This window comes from Leucopleurus acutus, assembly GCF_964270905.1.
Source record: "Leucopleurus acutus genome assembly, chromosome: 6".
NCBI lineage: Eukaryota > Metazoa > Chordata > Mammalia > Artiodactyla > Delphinidae > Leucopleurus > Leucopleurus acutus.
Genome location: NC_139149.1, coordinates 76,025,088 through 76,042,529, shown reverse-complemented (window position 1 = coordinate 76,042,529; position 17,442 = coordinate 76,025,088). Strand labels below are relative to the sequence as shown.

At 40.8% G+C, this 17,442-nt stretch overlaps 1 protein-coding gene across 4 annotated transcripts in view; it reads right to left on the bottom strand.

The window, feature by feature from the left end:
• Positions 1-617: 617 nt before the first annotated feature.
• MYO1B (myosin IB) overlaps positions 618-17,442 on the bottom strand; it is a 182,901-nt gene continuing 166,076 nt past the window's right edge. For all 4 annotated transcript variants that reach the window (XM_082841300.1, XM_082841301.1, XM_082841299.1 and 1 more), the window contains 7 exons: positions 16,935-17,009; positions 15,177-15,311; positions 13,211-13,317; positions 9,953-10,085; positions 9,143-9,295; positions 7,541-7,668; positions 618-2,384 (listed from right to left, as the gene is read on the bottom strand). In XM_082841300.1, coding sequence (XP_082697426.1) covers positions 2,261-2,384; positions 7,541-7,668; positions 9,143-9,295; positions 9,953-10,085; positions 13,211-13,317; positions 15,177-15,311; positions 16,935-17,009 — 855 coding nt within the window. In that variant the 3' untranslated portion in view covers positions 618-2,260. The remainder of the gene's footprint in view (positions 2,385-7,540; positions 7,669-9,142; positions 9,296-9,952; positions 10,086-13,210; positions 13,318-15,176; positions 15,312-16,934; positions 17,010-17,442) is intronic.

Below are 17,442 nucleotides of genomic sequence, written 5' to 3'. Positions count from 1 at the left end.
TTCTTGCCTTGTGGTAGATGGATGTCAAAGTCAAGGGTAACGGCATCAACAGCACTGCAAACTTGGCGACTACCATGGTCTGATGTTGGTCCTCACTGCCTGGTTACTTTTTTCAAGCACAACATCTACAAGCCACTCCAGGGGCTGGGCAACTAAGTGGTGGTTGGGAACAAGTTAGGGCTGTGTCACTAAGGTACACCAATACTTTAATTCTCCACGGCAGGAGAGTGACAGAAATTCAAAGATACAGAAGTACTGGACGCACACCCGCTGTAGTAAGCAACATTACAGCTTATCAGTAACCTCTAGTCAGGCATGGGGGTGGGTGGGCAGCACAGGCAGGTCTGGCCAACAGTGCCGTGCCCCTGTGAACTTCCGTTCAGGAAACAACCCAATGATGATCAGTAGGGGACTGGATAAATACATTATAGTGCACCCATACAACGGAAGACTATACGGTACAAAGAATGAAGAGCGAAAAAGGCAAAGTAAAGAACAATATCTATAATAGCTTTTGTAAAGCAGGAGGAAGATAAGAATCTCTTTTTATTTCTTCTTGTAAGCATATGCATAAAGTAAAACCAATTAAAAACAATGGTTAACTTTGCAGGGAGCAGATGGGTGACTGATGGGATGGAGAATTTGTATTATATATCTTTTTACATTTATTTGTATGTTGAACAGTGTGAATGTATTACATATTTTTTTAAACATTTTAATAAAACACCTCTCAATTCCAAATTTCTACTCACCTATTTCAGTAATCATCAATCTACCACTTTATATACATGTTGGAAAAGACAAAGAAAGTAATTATATCCTCTACCTGAGCCAATAAACACAAAGGCTTCTGAGAACTTCTTTATGGGAGCAACTTTTTAAAGTACAAAAGTTAAAAGAAAATCCCCAGAAAATACTTTCAACGAATGTTTCTGGTTTACAAAAGCTAAGTGAAATTCAATTACACAGAGAACGCGTAACGTTTGGATTGTAAAGCCTTTCTGTGCGACAATACATTGACATACAACGTAAGAAAATAGCTTGAAATACAAAAATACAGTTGTGATCCAGGAAATGGCACCAAATTCGAACAGTTTTATTATTTAACATACCAATGTATATACATTATCCTCCCAAATGAGAAACGATTTGATTCCGAAGTTTAAAATATAGTTTCCAAAATGAATCCTTACTGTGAATTTGGGGGGGGGGGGAAATCCTGCAAATTAACACACACCATTTTGATCCTTGGCTAAAATATGTACCCTGTACTAATCATCTCTCTCATACAAAATGTATATTATAAATAAAACTTTCAAAAAAGATCTCGGATGTCTATTGCACATCATATAGAATGCTTGCCACCATCTGAAAGGCTTTCAGCCTTTCACTGTAATTTGGGTGAAAACAACACTCTGCAGATATTAGCATATCTAGGATCATATAGGATGTTTACCAGAAACAGGAAAGTATAACCTTACTGGACTGCTTCTGTCACTTTTTCTAAAATAAGAAAGAGTCTTTTCTACCGTTAAAAGCAATTACAAGAGATCTGAACACTTTAAAAGTCCTGTTCAAATGTCAGTTTTCTCTTTTCAAATAGAAACCACACGTAGAGGCAATTTTACCGAGTCATATATCAATGTATCTACTTCCTAGGACCAGCCCTTCTTGAAGTATATATTGTTAAAGATCATACTACAGGGTTCCTAACAAATGCTGTCCATCATCAACAGTTACTGTTTTGGTCTCAACATTTTCAAACTCTCTTAGCCCTGGTACAGCCAGCACAAACCAGCCAGAATGCAATGGCCTTAAAACAAACAAAAAAAGGTTCCTAATAAGTTTTCGTATCACCTAGTACAATGCCTAGCACACAGCAGGCATTCAATAAATAGTTGATGAACGGATGCACTATCTGTTAAGACCGTTTCCTACACTTAGATGTATTAATGATTTATGAGTAATATGTTGCTTTAGGGCACAAAGATCTAACATGATGACTAAACAAGGAACACGCACGACATGGCATAGCTATTGTTAGTTTCTACAATCTTGTCCCAGGACAGAATGTGTACTTTAAGGGTTAAAACTATTCCAATAGTAAAAACTGATTAGTCAAATATTTTTATTTTGCCAAGGGACTCTAACAGTATTAACCTTTGGCAATTCCCGAACATACAATGAACCCCAAACAAAGCAAAACCAAATTGCACTATTACAAAGAAACGAGTCCATGGAAGCAGAGGGGAGGCGCCAGTTAAGGGACAGCGACTTCAAGAAGACGGTTGTTTTTTCGCTTGCATGTTGGGACACTCCCATTTTTCTGGTTGCCCTGAATAAACTTCACACACACTTTGTCTTGTCTGAACTGCACCAGGAACCTAGGAGGAAAGAATAAGACAAACTGAAGAAAAGTACACATCAAACAGCTGATGATTACACTAACATCAGCTTTTGTTTTTTAATGGATATTTACCTTGACAAGTATTCCCCTTTCCATCAGCCCTTCTAGCCACAGGGCCACACCAACAGGTATTACACTGCATTTTGCTTCCAGTGGCCATAATTTAGCCCTAAGTAAACTCAAGTTCATTAGCTCATTATATTCCTATACCGTAAGAAGGGCTATGAATAACTATTTCCATGTTTCAGACGGAAAGATGAACGTGCTATTTTCCATTTTTCTCCATTTCTGCATAGCAAAAATATTAAATTATCAACAAATTGAGAAAATGCAATACAGAATTTCAGAAAAGGGGCCTAGGGCTTCCCTGGTGGTGCAGTGATTGTGAGTCCGCCTGACGATGCAGGGGACACGGGTTCGAGCCCTGGTCCGGGAAGATCCCACACGCCGCGGAGCAACAAAGCCCGTGCGCCACAACTACTGAGCCTGCGCTCTAGAGCCCGTGCTCCACAATAAGAGAAGCCACCGCGATGAGAAGCCGCGCACCGCAACGAAGAGTAGACCCCGCTCTCCACAACTAGAGAAAGCCCGCGCACAGCAACGAAGACCCAATGCAGCCCAAAATAAATAAATTAAATAAATAAATTTAAAAAAAGAAAAGGGGTCTAGAGACACTCCAGACTATGGTTTCCAAATGCTGGATATTTACATACATCCTACACATCTTTTTTCATATCTACACACTAAATAAATGTTGCAAAATAGCTGTGACCTACTGAATAAAAATGATGAAATCATGAGTCTGATCTGCCAGTTATATTTTTAATATCCACACATACATAAAAATCTATCAGTGTACACCCAAAGCCACCTCTTATGCTACCAGTGGTATATGTGGTACACTGTGGGAAACCATATTCTAGTTCAAATCTTTCCTTTCATGGATCGAGTGCCTGCCCACAAGATCATCTGTCACTCCTTCCTACAACAGACATATGACTGGCTTCCCCCTGGGCTGGGTGCTGTGAGGGACAGACATCCAGATGTATAAACTGAGGTCTCTGCCCTCCAGGACGGCATCACCAAGGAGGCATGAGGGCAGCATGGCTGAACCAGAACCCAGCCCTTCCCAGCTCAAGGCCTGTGCTCTTTTCTCTCCACCATCAGAATCAGTGTAATGTTACCATACTTTCGGTTATGTTTCTCAGGGAACTGTTTTCTGAGTCACTGGCATACAATTAAGTGAGTCACTCTAAAAACCATGTGATGGGTCACACGCTCACTGGCACCCACGACGACAGCTCTGCTCTGTACATGTTAGTCTCTGTTTCAAGGTCTACAGAGGCCACATTTTGCAAACATTAGCTACTGGAGTGAAACGTGACACATAAGTTTGTACTCATCGGTGGTACTTCTGAGCTTTCAAATGGGCTGTTTCTTTTCAACTTGAAAGCACTAAAAAAGAAGCTCTAGTTTCAAATTCGCCTGAGATCTCTCTCCAGCATGTATACTTATATCTATGTGCCTCAAAGGAAAAACAAAACCTTTCAAGTTTAACGTAATCAAATATTTTTACATTTTAATTTTTAAAGGCCACTTGTAGTAATAAATGTACGGGGAGTTCTTTTCCCAATAACTTTAGCATACACTGGCTGTCTCTGTGTTCGCAATTCATGACCGTGATTCACTCTAGAGATAACGGTAACTAAACTTTACCGAGTATTTACTACGGACCACACTGTTCTTAGTAAGTTACACATATTAACTCAACTTTAAAACAATCCTATGAGGTAAGTACCATTATTTATCTCTATTTCATAGAAGAGAAAACTGAAGCCTGGCCCACAGTAAGGACAGAGAATCAGAGAATCATCCTACAGCAAATAATCATGTCAGACGCATGATTTCACAGCACCAATAACAGAACTTCACAGTAAAAGGCACATAGATTAGTTGTTTGGATTTGAAATATTCAGAAAAACAACTGTATAACTTAAATAATATATGTGTATGTGTGTATTACATGTATGTGTGTATGCATGCATGCATATACACATGTATATTTAAAATACTGAATAGAAAAATTCACTTTAGTTTCTATTACTATAGATTCATTTTTAGAAATACTATAGATCTTATTTAAGGTTATCCTTAAAATGCAATCTATTTACAGACTGAACAGTTTGGGAGTTTAAGGACTGGGGATTATAAGGCAGTTGAGTCTCTCACTGAAGTCAATTCTCACTTCTACATGTGCAGGTTAAAACTGCTCTAAGGGGGCTTCCCTGGTGGCGCAGTGGTTGAGAGTCTGCCTGCCGATGCAGGGGACACGGATTCGTGCCCCGGTCCGGGAAGATCCCACATGCCGCGGAGCGGCTGGGCCCGTGAGCCATGGCCGCTGAGCCTGCGCGTCCGGAGCCTGTGCTCCACAGCGGGAGAGGCCACAACAGTGAGAGGCCCACGTACCGCAAAAAAAAAAAAAAACTGCTCTAAGGAAGTAACAGGCCTTTGACTTTCCTCCTATAAACTGACATATAGGGATTGTGGAGACTGGGTTTGTTAGGATAACTACTTCTACTTCTGAAAAGGATCTACTGAGGAAGGTCCTGGTCACAGAACAGTATGCTGTTTACAACACTGGTCTGTATAGTCTGCAAAAGTACGTCATGGGCACCCCTCCCCATGACTCTGTAAAATTTTGTTTAAAATGCAGAATTTTGTTTAAAATCCTCTCCAAAAAGGAGTATAATCCCTGCTTAAGAGCTCCCAGAGGTTATGAATCAGAGGCTACATGGGAGCCTTGCTCTGCCACGTGGCTTCCTGCACTGCCCAGGAAGGGACCACGGTGCTAGGCAAGCTTCCATCAGCTATTTTATTTTTATGAGACCAACCAATAAGTAGGAATAGGGGAAGGAAAGGTGTTCTGGACTGGTTTATAATGCTACTAAATGTTTGTTTTCTTCACGTGGCCACACAGAATCTTCGCACAGTCAAGATTGTTTATTAAAGGCCTACACAGCTAGAACATCACACCCCTCTTCTGTGACAAGCAGGGTCCCTGCCGCCCTGAAGCAAACTATCCCCATCAGTGTTCCGAGATCACGTGCCTCGAACAGAAATTGTGAGAGCCACTGGAGGGGTCCTGTGGTTGATACAGCACATGGCACCCCCCCGGAGCCCCTCAGGAGAGTCACAATGTGCAACAGGACTGCAGAGGCTCTGGGAGGTGCTATAGTGAAGAAGGACTGTACATTTCTTCACAGCACATCACTACTAACATCCTGCAAAGGCAGTGTTCTCAGAATGCCAGTTTGGGAGGTGCTTAAAGGCAGCAATCCTTTGTGGTCTGGATGTTGGCGCGATTTTCTCTGCAAAGATGGCCTTATTAATGTAGCAGACCAAATGCGAGGCTGCTTCATCCATATATCAAGGAGCTTCTCCATCTGAACACACAGAATCTTTCCACGATGAGTGGGAATGACCAGTCCCACCAAAACAAGAAGTGTAGTTTCCTGAGTTATGAAAAATTTCAACTAAAGAGAGTTTAAAGATCTAACAGCCCTCACAGGTTAAAACCTTAATTGACTGGAACCCAACAAGCCCTTATCTTTTTTCCTAATTTCTTTGTTTTATGAGAAAGGACTCAATCATAAGGAAAGTTATTTTGTGTAAATTGCATTTTCCAATATAGAGTATACATAAAGGCCAATATCCCCACACCCCCGCGCCCCATCTAAACACCATTCTTAGAACAGACAATGAACCTAAGGTTCTGTCAATCCTAACACATCAAGGAGAGTTGGTTTGGTTTACAAGGGGACAGGAATGGGTATGAATTTATTTTAGAGAGACTTCTATAAAGACTTGAGATGGAACAGGCTGGCAAAATCTTCATTAGTAAATAAAATCATTTCCTGAGCGATATGCTGTTGCAAATTTTTACTCTGCGTGCAAGGAAGTAGATACACAGATAGTAAACAATCTATTAGAAAGTAATCAAGTAAGTGTCAATCCACATAGTAACTAAAACTCATGTCAATGATCTCATATTGACCGATTTAATAAATGGACGGATGCCCCAATCTGCATACAAATCACGTCTCCACAATCAGAGCCCTAACGTGAAGCCAAAAAAGCGAATTTCAAACTCACAGCCGTCTTGACACTAGTGAACCGCTGTCAACATGGAACACTTACTCTATAACTCTCGTTTACATGTGAGAAAAGGTATCTCAAGTACCTAACACATCCCAAACCGGCACTCCTGACTCCCCACGCCTCAGCCACCCCCAAACCCCTCTTTCTTCAGTGTCAGCTACTGCCGTAAATGGTACCATGGAGGCTCAGGCCCCAAACCTAACACCCAGTATGGTAATAAGTTCTCGGTTTCCTTCAAATCACACTCAGAACCTGACTACTTCTCACTACTTCCCCTACTCACACCCTAGCCTAAGCCTCAACGTCCTTACCCTCAAGAGCTCACAGAAGCTCCCAACTATTTTCTCTGCTTTCACTCTTGCCTCCCTAACAGTCATTCCCCACCCTGCAGCCAGAGAGCTCTTCAAAAATCATAAATCGGATCACACCACATTCTTGCCCATAACCCACAGTGACTTTTCATCAGCAGCAAAATCTCAATTCCTGACCTCAGCTACCAGGCTCTGCACAGCCGGGTCCCTCTGCCTCTTGCTCCAGGGTCTTTCCTCCCCATTTCACTCTGCCACCACGTCCACTCCTGCTTCGGGGCCTCTGTACCTGCTGCCTCCCCCGGAAGGCATCTCCCTAGATTCCAGTTTCGATTCAAATGTCACCGCATCAAAGAGGCCTCCCTGATCTCCATATCAAAATTAACACCATCTGACCTTTAACCTGCCTTTTTTTGTCTCCACAAGCACTTGACACTAACCAAAGTCACACCACCTATGTATTAGTTCATCTCCTCCACTAGGATGTCAGGTACGTGAAAGTGGGGACTTGGTCAGTGTCACTCGCTGCCCATCCATCAGCTAGAACACACGCCAGACACACACTCGGTACATAATAAGTAGTAGTTGTAAAAATGAATGAGACCAGATCGCTCAACTAAAACAATCAAGTTAAAAGAAGGCATAGTCACACCATTCATGAACATACTCATCAGAAATTTCAATATTGAGCTTCTGTTTGGTCTGGCTGAGAGTCGTCCGATAGAGCTTGGTGGCCATTTCAATCAGGTGATCACTGCTGAAGAGAAAGTCTCCTTTACTAGCTGCTTCCGAGCCCTGAAAGGACAAACCGAGAGTCAGGTTATCATCATTAAAGACAGCTCGGGAGGTACGTGTTTACAGGTTTGTCTGAAAACACATTTACAGTCTCTTTAAAACTATCAGCTCCTGGAGGCCATCCTCCCGAATAAACAATAATGACAGAAGCAGTATTTCTTCCAAGTTGCTCCGAGCACTTTAGTAAGGTTACCTAAGCCCTTGCCACCCCACGTCGGTCGACGGACCAGAAGCACCATCCATATCACCTGGGAGCTTGTTAGAAAAGCAGACGCTCAGGCCTGACCGCAGGCCCACGGCAGATGGTTCCACAAGAAGACCCCTGGGTGAACTCAGGCTCGAGAAGCACTGACCTAACCTATAACTCATTCTGAAAGGGCTGTTCTAAAAGCTCCTCCATGATTTGGTTAAAAAAATAAGAACAACAACAACAAAAAGACTTCCAACAAATACTCTCAGGCAGTGGCTTTCAACCTTAGCTGCACAAGGCACTCAGCTGGGGAGCTTTCAAAATACAGGATGCTTTTGCCCCATTCCAAGAAACTCTGATTCGGTTGGACTGGGGAAATGGCCTGGGGACCAGCATATTTTAATATATAATTGAGGCTCGGAATCACCGATTTAATAGGCTCCTTTAGGCTAAAATCCAGAGTGGGGAAAACAGGCTGAACTAAGCTTATGGGATTTTCTCATGTTTAGCATCAGCTAGATAGGTTACTATCTATTAGCTAGGTATATGTACCTATATATGATTAATATTTGCTGACATCTGTTTATTCAGTGACTATTTGTTATGTGATAGGCACTATGCTAAAAGCACATTACATAGTTTCTTTTAACCCTTATAACAACACTATGAAGTAGGTACTAATATTTTCCCTATTTTAAGAAAAGGAAAATTAGGTAGGCATATTAAAGTTAAATGACTTGGCCATGGTCACTGTAAAGTAAGTGACACCAATACCAGAGCCTACACTCTTAACCACTCAGTTCAAGTCAGTAGGTCTTAGTTAAGCTGACATTAAAAAATCTTTAGGTCAAAATTACTAGGCAGTTGTTTTATTATAGTTGCATCCTTTAATTAAAAACCCCCAAATTAATGATGAACAAGAAGACATTTACTAATTTAATAGATAGAAGAAACAAAAGAAGGAAGTATAATTTTGAATGTCTTGATATTTCTAGGAATTAGTCTCAAAATAAGGCACATCATGGTGGGTGTAAACAAAAAGCTACTCAGTGAAATGAGGACTCAAGTGAACGAGTCAAAAAGAGTCATTAATCTTATTTAGTTACTGAAAAACCAAGCCTGAGATTTTACATGAGTGAATACAGACCAAATTTGCAGGTCGGTAAACAGAATATATAAACTTCAAGTAATAGGATTATTCACATGTGGAAAATTTTAGATCAGTCTCTGAGAGATTGGACCAATGCAGAAATCTTTCAGTCAAATCAATCGTTAAAGCTTTACCTCTTTGAGGTGGACGGCAAAGAAGCCATCATTTTGTGAGCTCATCGATACTTTGGTTACATCCACCAGGGGAACCTCTGACTTGATCTGTCCAGACTTTTGATCAGCAAGAAGGAGATTATTATTTGTTAAGAGGAAAATCCGGGATGTACTCTACAAGAAACCAAAACAAAAAAGGATGTAAAACCAATGATCAAAAATCCCCCCAAAAGAGTTCATGAGTTTAAAGCACTGTTATTTGTAGAAATGTAGAAAATATTATTCTAATATTTTTCAGCATGCACACCTACGTAAACGAGAACACACTAAAGAACATAGATAATCTATTGTAACTCACAAAAATTTCAGAGAACAAGCAAAATTCCACCTAAGCTTACAGGTAAGAGAAAACAGCTCCATTCACAATCACTGTAGAGTATACGAAATGCAAATTTTTTTGAAGTATAGTTGATCTACAATGTTGTGCCAGTTTCAGCACAGAGCAAAGTGATTCAGTTATACATACACACACACACACACACACACACACATATATTTAGATTCTTTTCTGTTATAGATTATTACAAGATAATGAATATAGTTCCCTGCGCTATACAGTAGGACCTTATTGTTTATCTATTTTATATTTAGTAGTGTGTATCTGTTTACCCCAAATTCCTAATTTACCCCTCCCCACTCCTTTCCCCTTTGGTAACCATAAATTTGTTTTCTATGTCTGTGAGTCTATTTCCGAAATGCAAATTTTAACATTCAGAAAACTGTCCCAACTGATAAACACTTCTTACAGGTCTTCAGGGTTAGCGTTTTTACCTTCCCATTAGCACGGTTAATTTTGTTCACCACTTCAGCAATGATAATCTTTTCTTCAATGGCATCTTTGAGTTTCTTATACTTGGGATTCTTGTTGATTTCCAGGTAAGGCCCTTGGAATGGCTGCCCAACACTAAAGGCAAAAAGTTCCTCACGTAAGAAATGGTTTCACATGGAAGTACTACTAACTAGAAAAAGGTAACAGGTCAGTTGATTTTGAAATTCAAATTTCAAATATATATATATTTTTTCTTTTCTTTTTTTAACATCTTTATTGGAGTATAACTGCTTTACAATGTTGTGTTAGTTTCTGCTGTATAACAAAGTGAATCAGCTATACGTATACATATATCCCCATATCCCCTCCTTCTTGCATCTCCCTCCCAACCTCCCTATCCCACCCCTCTAGGTGGTCACAAAGCACCGAGCTGATCTCCCCGCTGATCTCCCCATGCGATGCAGCTGCTTCCCACTAGCTATCTATTTTACATTTGGTGGTGTGTATATGTCAATGTTACTCTCTCACTTTGTCCCAGTTTACCCTGCCCCTTCCCCGTGTCCTCAAGTCCATTCTCTACGTCTGTGTTTTTATTCCTGTCCTGCCCCTAGGATCATCAGAACCTATATATATATATATATATATTTTTTTTTTTTTTTTTTTTTTGGATTCCACATGTGTTAGCATACGGTATTTTTCTCTTTCTGACTTACTTCACTCTGTATGACAGACTCTAGGGCCATCCACCTCACTACAAATAACGCTATTTCGTTCCTTTTTATGGCCGAGTAATATTCCATTGTATATATGTACCACATCTTCTTTATCCATTCATCTGTCGACAGACACTTAGGTTGCTTCCATGTCTTGGCTATTGTAAATAGTGCTGCAATGAACATTGTGGTACGTGACTCTTTTTGAATTATAGTTTTCTCAGGGTATATGCCCAGTAGTGGGATTGCTGGATCATATGGTAATTCTATTTTTAGTTTTTTAAGGGACCTCCATACTGTTCTCCAGAGTGGCTGTATCCATTTACATCCCCACCAACAGTGCAAGAGGGTTCCCTTTTTTCCACACCCTCTCCAGCAACAACATTAGAGAAATGCAAATCAAAACTACAGTGAGGAATCACCTCAAATATATTTTTGATGTGATCATGGCATTTGGTTGGTAAGACTTTGATAAAAATCTTATTACATGGAACAACCAAGAAAGAAATCACTCACAAGTAGGACAGCCAAGACCCATGTGCATGGACTCACAGGAAGGAATAGGTCATTCCTTTTAATCTGTTATTATAAGGTTAACAGCTGCCCACACAGGATTCATTAATATCTTTAAACAATACGTAGCAATGGTAAAAAGAACACAAATCACCTGCTCCAGAGAAAATTTTCATTTTCTCACAGAGAGTAAGGAAGTGAGTAGGCCTTCTAGGGAAGAACAGATCCAGAGCAACCACTTGAGAAGAAAACTGCAGAGCACTTAATATTATCATGTAACTCTAGCTCTAAGTAGGCCATATATGAAAGAAAAATCGGGCCTTTCCTCTTAGGATATGCCCCTAAATGGACAGAGGTGGCCAAGGCAAACATCCAGAATTAGAGCAGTTTTCTTCCAAACTACTTCTTGTAAGAGGCGTGATCACGCACACGGCACCAAGGTGGCTTTCCCTAAAGACCTGCGGGGTGACGGGGAGGCTTCTTCAAAGACGTCGAGGAAAAACCACGGCTTCACTTTGAGCTATAACGTTCTCGCAATTTGCAAATACAACTTTAAATGCTTGTGCTGTGTGTGGAGGATCAGGGAAGAAAATCCACGTAGGTGGTCAGTGTTTCACAGCTCCCAGGACAGAAAAGGCCAGCACCCCTAAGGGCTGCCACTTCACACAGCGGTGGGAGGGTAAACGATTCGACCTCTCTCAATGCTAGAGGGTGAGCACGCTACCATCCCCGAAAACTAATCTAACTACCCAAGAGGACTTGGCTTGATATGAACATTTTTTGGTGGTTGTTCATATTCAAACACAGTTTTAATAATACAAAGTGCTAATAGTCTTTAAGTTTGTTTCTTCAAAAATGCATTTTTTTCTCCTTCCAGTTTCTAAAGAGTCATCCATAGGGAATGTTAATTAAGAAGGTCACTCTATAACTGAAAGACATATAAAGAAAAAGTTGAATGAATTAAGTTGGTGGAGAAAGAATATAGACAATCTACCCGTCTGAATATGCTTTACAGAGCAGGCACTTGGAACAACGTTGGATTTAGACGCTGTGTTTGATTGAGGGGAGCGTACACACCCCCTCAAGCAGCCAAGTCAGCTGACCAAGGAAGCTGTGCCATTTAAAATATCTAAAGCAAATGAGTTTGGCAACTTATTGCTTATTTAATCCTTTAGGAAGAAGCGCTTTCAAATATGTGTAGACGTAGAGAATACAGACACCCCACATGCAGTACGTGTGAATATACTTAGCATATAATGTATTTTTATCTCTAAGACATTCTTTGGGAAAAGCTAAAAGTTGTTACAGATTTGGCTTGAAATTGTACAATCTACTTTTTTAGAAACACCAGATGTAAAGGGGATAGGAATCCTAGGGGGGAAAACGATGAACTTGGGAGATGTAAGAATACTCTGATAAGCAGTTTTTACCAAGAACTTCACTTGGCAAACTTGCAGTTGGTGTTCCTTCTTTTACTGAGTACTTGGTGTCTACAATAAAGGAACTGAACTTGCTGCAGAGGCCAGTGAACTCACAGCCAATAAGTCAGCCGACCAAAGGCCACCAGGGGCCAGTGCCTCAGAAAGTGACAGACTGGCTCATTCTTCATTTACCTTACAAGTGAGATTCTGACCCAGCTTGTTAAAGCAGGAAGATTGGAGTGGTGATTACAGTAGATTGCCATCAGAAACCAGCTAGCGTCCAAAAACTACAGAAAACTAACGGGAATTTACAGTGTAAATTTATCTTAACAGCCTAGACAATTTTTATTTTAAATGACAACCTCTAATTATTTAGGAAGTGTTCAGGTAATGCCAACAGAGTAAAACCAACAAATGTGATCTCACTTCTCTACGTATACTATGGAAGCCCTCGCTCAAATGTGTTACATTCATATCCAGCTGATCATAAAGTAATTCATGAAATTAAAAACCTGTGTATTACTAAAATCAAAACCCACTAGAAAATGCCTACGAATATATCTGAGAAACTTTTAAAATATTGACTTTTATGGGTAAAGCAAAGCCATAATACCTAGATGGGTATAAAGCCTTCTTGTCTTTGAAGAGTTCACTGGCTTCTAGTTTCTCTTCATAAATAAGTTTCTGTTGGTCTGTGAATTGGTCCCTGTATTTTTTACACTGTGAGATATGAAAAGAAGAAAAACAGAAGGACATCACTTATATAAATAAATCATTACTCATCCTTAAATATGCTAAGCCAATTTAACAGCAGTAAGAATAATCGTACATGTGTATGAAATATTCATTTAAAAGGCCAAGAGAATTTTTCCTTCCTGAGCTTTAAAAGGTTGGTCTTAGAAAATGTCATAAAAACTACTGTTTGTATGGCAGAACTTGCGAGGCTATTTCAAAACATCTGGCCTGGGCCCCCTGGGAGTACCGTTTCCTCCCACTATGACGTCAGCCCTTGGACATCCACAGTCCTGAGCTATCATACTCTTTCAGAGACTCACAGTAAGGAAAACATGGTACATCACAACCCAGTGCACATATTTATAGACACACATATAGACAACTTACACAAAAGCTTCACAAAACAATACTTATCCTTTCTACGATGTCGTATATTCCGTTATTTTCTATCGTACTGTATTTCATTTTAAAATGCTGGTAGTAATCAACTAAATTGATTTCATGACCCACAAGTATGCTATCACCTATGGTTTGAAAAGCACTGTTCCGAATCCTCCATTACCATTTTATAACGTGGACACGGGACCTGAGAAATCTTTCCTTCACCCGATTCTGAGATTGCACTGAAAGGAGACGGGGGTGGCGGGAGGGGCAGGACCAGGTTCTTTAGATGAACTCTCTAAGAAATTCAGTTCAGGGGTGGTTGAGAACCACCCACATAATCATATAAAGGAATGCTAGCATTGCTGCCCACCCCTGGAATAAACTCATCCCTCCCATTCTCCACCCCCAGTTCAACGGAGGTAAAGGCAAGGCTCAGGGGCCGGGGGAAAGGACAGGCAGAGCGGATGCCCAGCATTAGAAGCTCCCCGTCATTACTTCTGAAAATAGTTTCCATATCAGACTCAAAGGGGGAGATGAACATTGAAGACATTGGTCAATCTTGCCAAACTGACTCACTAAGTTAGGGAACAGAACTCAGAATCCAGTTCTATATGCTGTGCTGGTATCACTGATCAGTGATAATGTCTCTACACATAATGGATTCAGTTAAGAAGAAGCCCATAGTACTGGGCAGGAAAGTTTCCCAGAAGACGTATCCATCAATCGTTCACTTACTAAATACAAGCCCTTCAACCTAATGATTCCATTCTATCTGAATGACATATATTTAGCATTCCATATATCAACTACGTTACTGAAATGCAGTCAACCTCTGTACAAGTAGCCCATGTATTCCACACAGAGCACCACCTAAATTACATGTTATGCTCTCATATAAAATTAAGTGAGCCAAAATATAAGGCCAAGTCAAGTAGATTTTCAGCTTCCCTTTCACTCAGGTAGGGAAATTTTAATCTCTTTAATGTCCTTTGGGTGACTTTAGAGCTTCTTCCCCCCAGTCCATTAAAATGTGTGTGTTCTCACGTGTGTCTATGTATGTCTTCATAGAAAGTAAACTCATACTATTTTCGAGACTTTACTACTCACATGAAGATGTTCAAATTTTATTACTTCTACCTCCAGCAAATATTCCTTCAACTAAAGAGGAAAACGAAACCAAAAAACTCAACTACTTGAAAGCAACTGGAATCTGGACGGGAAAGACAATGCAGCCTTGCTCTTTCCTTCCCAACCACGGATGAGAGAAGATGTCACAGGAGCACCTGGGGCTCTAGGAATTCTCACAGAAAGCCAAGCACGCTGCCCGCTTCAAAAACACCAACTTCCTCAACTAATTCTCCCTGAGGCTAGAGGAAGATTCTGCTTTTACGTAACACTCCTCAAACACTCAAAATACACGAAAAGAAGTCTCTGAAAAAACAGAGCAAGACAATTTTTACCCTCCACAAGTGGAAAATCCTTTTCAGCTCCTTGTGAGTAGAATCCAAGAATAGGTAAGGTCTTGATGGCCAATTCTTATCTATCGGAGATAAGGAAGGCACCTTATTTTTCATTTCCAAGAAGTATTTTTGCACCTGTGTTGGGTTTGACAGAAAAATACCAGATGAGTAAAATACACCAGAAAAAAAACACTGTTTGACATAAACCAGACTCAAAGAAACCAGTCTTTAGTGGAATTTACCAAGTTTTAGTCCATAAGACTTTGTAACGCTTCTGGAAAGTCTCTATTCCACTCTTCCCATTGGTTGGAGAAATCTGAGCTCCACCAAATGGTTAAGAGAAAAGAAGAATACCAACGCGCATACTAATTTTAATATTAATACTAATACCAGTCAACATTAGAGAGCTGCAGTGTTTAACAGGTAGCCAGTAGGCACAGGTGGTTATTTATACTTAAATTTTAAGTAATTAAAAAAATTAAAAATCCAGTTCGTCAGTCACACTAGTTACATTTCAACTGCTCACTAGCCACACGTGGCCAGTGGCTACTCTTCTGGACAGCAAAGATACAGAACATTTTCGTCACTGTAGAAAGTTCTACTGGACAGCGCTGCTCTAGAGCAGCGGTCCCCAACCTTTTTGGCGCCAGGGACTGGTGTTGTGGAAGACTGTCTTTCCACGGAGGAGGGGGAGGTTTCAGGCAGCCATGCAAGCCACGGGGAGCGGCAGATGAAGCCTTGCTCGCTTGCCTGATGCTCACCTCCTGCTGTGCAGCTCGGCTCCTAACAGGCCTCAGACCAGTACCAGTCGGCGGCCTGGGTGTTGGGGACCCCTGCTCTAGAGCACCTAACATGGGCCAGGCACTGTGGGAGCTTTATAGTGTTACTTCATCTTAATCCTTACCATACCTCTACAAGTTTAATGCTATTATTATCCCCATTTTACAGATGACAAAATGAGGCTCGCAAGTCTGTGAGCGGTGGAGCAAGCTGTCTCCAGAGTGTGCGCTCTTCACCACTACATCTACGCCTTTTTGGAAAGATCGAAGGGAACTTCAGAATCCATCCCGGGAGAGGGGCACAGACTTGCTCTCCCTCACCCCTCCACCCACTAGCTTGTTTGCCAACCTTACTTCGCAGCCGCTCGTGGCAGTTTAGCAGGGCAAGCTCTTGGCATTCCCCTCAAATTCCTATGCTGAAACCCTAACCCCCAAAGGGATAGTGTTAGGAGGTGGGGCCTTGGGGAGGTAATGAGGTTGAGAGGAGGTCATAAGGGCAGAGCTTCCTAGATGGGATTAGTGCCCTTAGAAGAGACAGGAAAAGAGTTAGCTTCCCCTTCTCTTTGTCATGCGAGGAGACCAGGAAGAGGCCCTCCCCAGAACCAGTCCATGCTGGCACCCTGATCTTGGGCTGTCCAGCCTCCAGTACTGTGAGAAATAAATGTTTATTGTTTAAGGCACACAGTCTATGGCATTTTTGTTATAGCAGCCTGAACTAAGACACCTGGCTTTCTTGGGTTCACTTTCCCCGAAGTATGTTCTCTCTGTCAAAGAAGAAGAATATTTGATTAATCACGTACAGGCCTCTTTCTGACACAATTCTACTTGAATTTTAGAACCGATGATAAAAAAGGTCACAAACTCTCAGTGGCACAGTTATGATTTAATCGTTACCAAACAAGTCACATATTACTGAGTTGGTGCTATTAACTAGTTAATGCAGTAATGCTAATTAGCCATATGTAAAGTATAAACTTACAATTCTCTGAAGTGTAAATTCATAAATTTTCTTTCCAGCATTGGCTCTGAAGAATTTCCTGTACTCCCTGCGGACCTTTAAAATGAAGCAGCAGAATACAGAGGTTAATGCGCGGCCAGCAGATGCCCATAAAGGTGATAACACCTCTGGTAAAATCGAACATAGATGGAACAAGTAAATTTATGAGTGTCTTTCTGGATACAGTAAAATAACTGAAGCATACTGAGACAGTGGGTTTTAAGTTGGAGGAAAAGAAATTCAGAGATGCAAGATAATACCAGAGTGTTTTGATGTTTTTAATCCTCTTAACTAGTTTTTAAAGAGCCTGACAATCTGATGAGAAACGCTTTATAGGCATAGCTGCAAACTCTACACAAATCAAAATACATTCCAGAAAAAATTATATAAGGTAATTTTCACTTCAAATTGTTCTTAGAAGGCAAAAAAAATGCCTGAAGAAATATATGGCAGTTTCCAAAAGCCTTGCATATGAAGACAGGACTTTAGT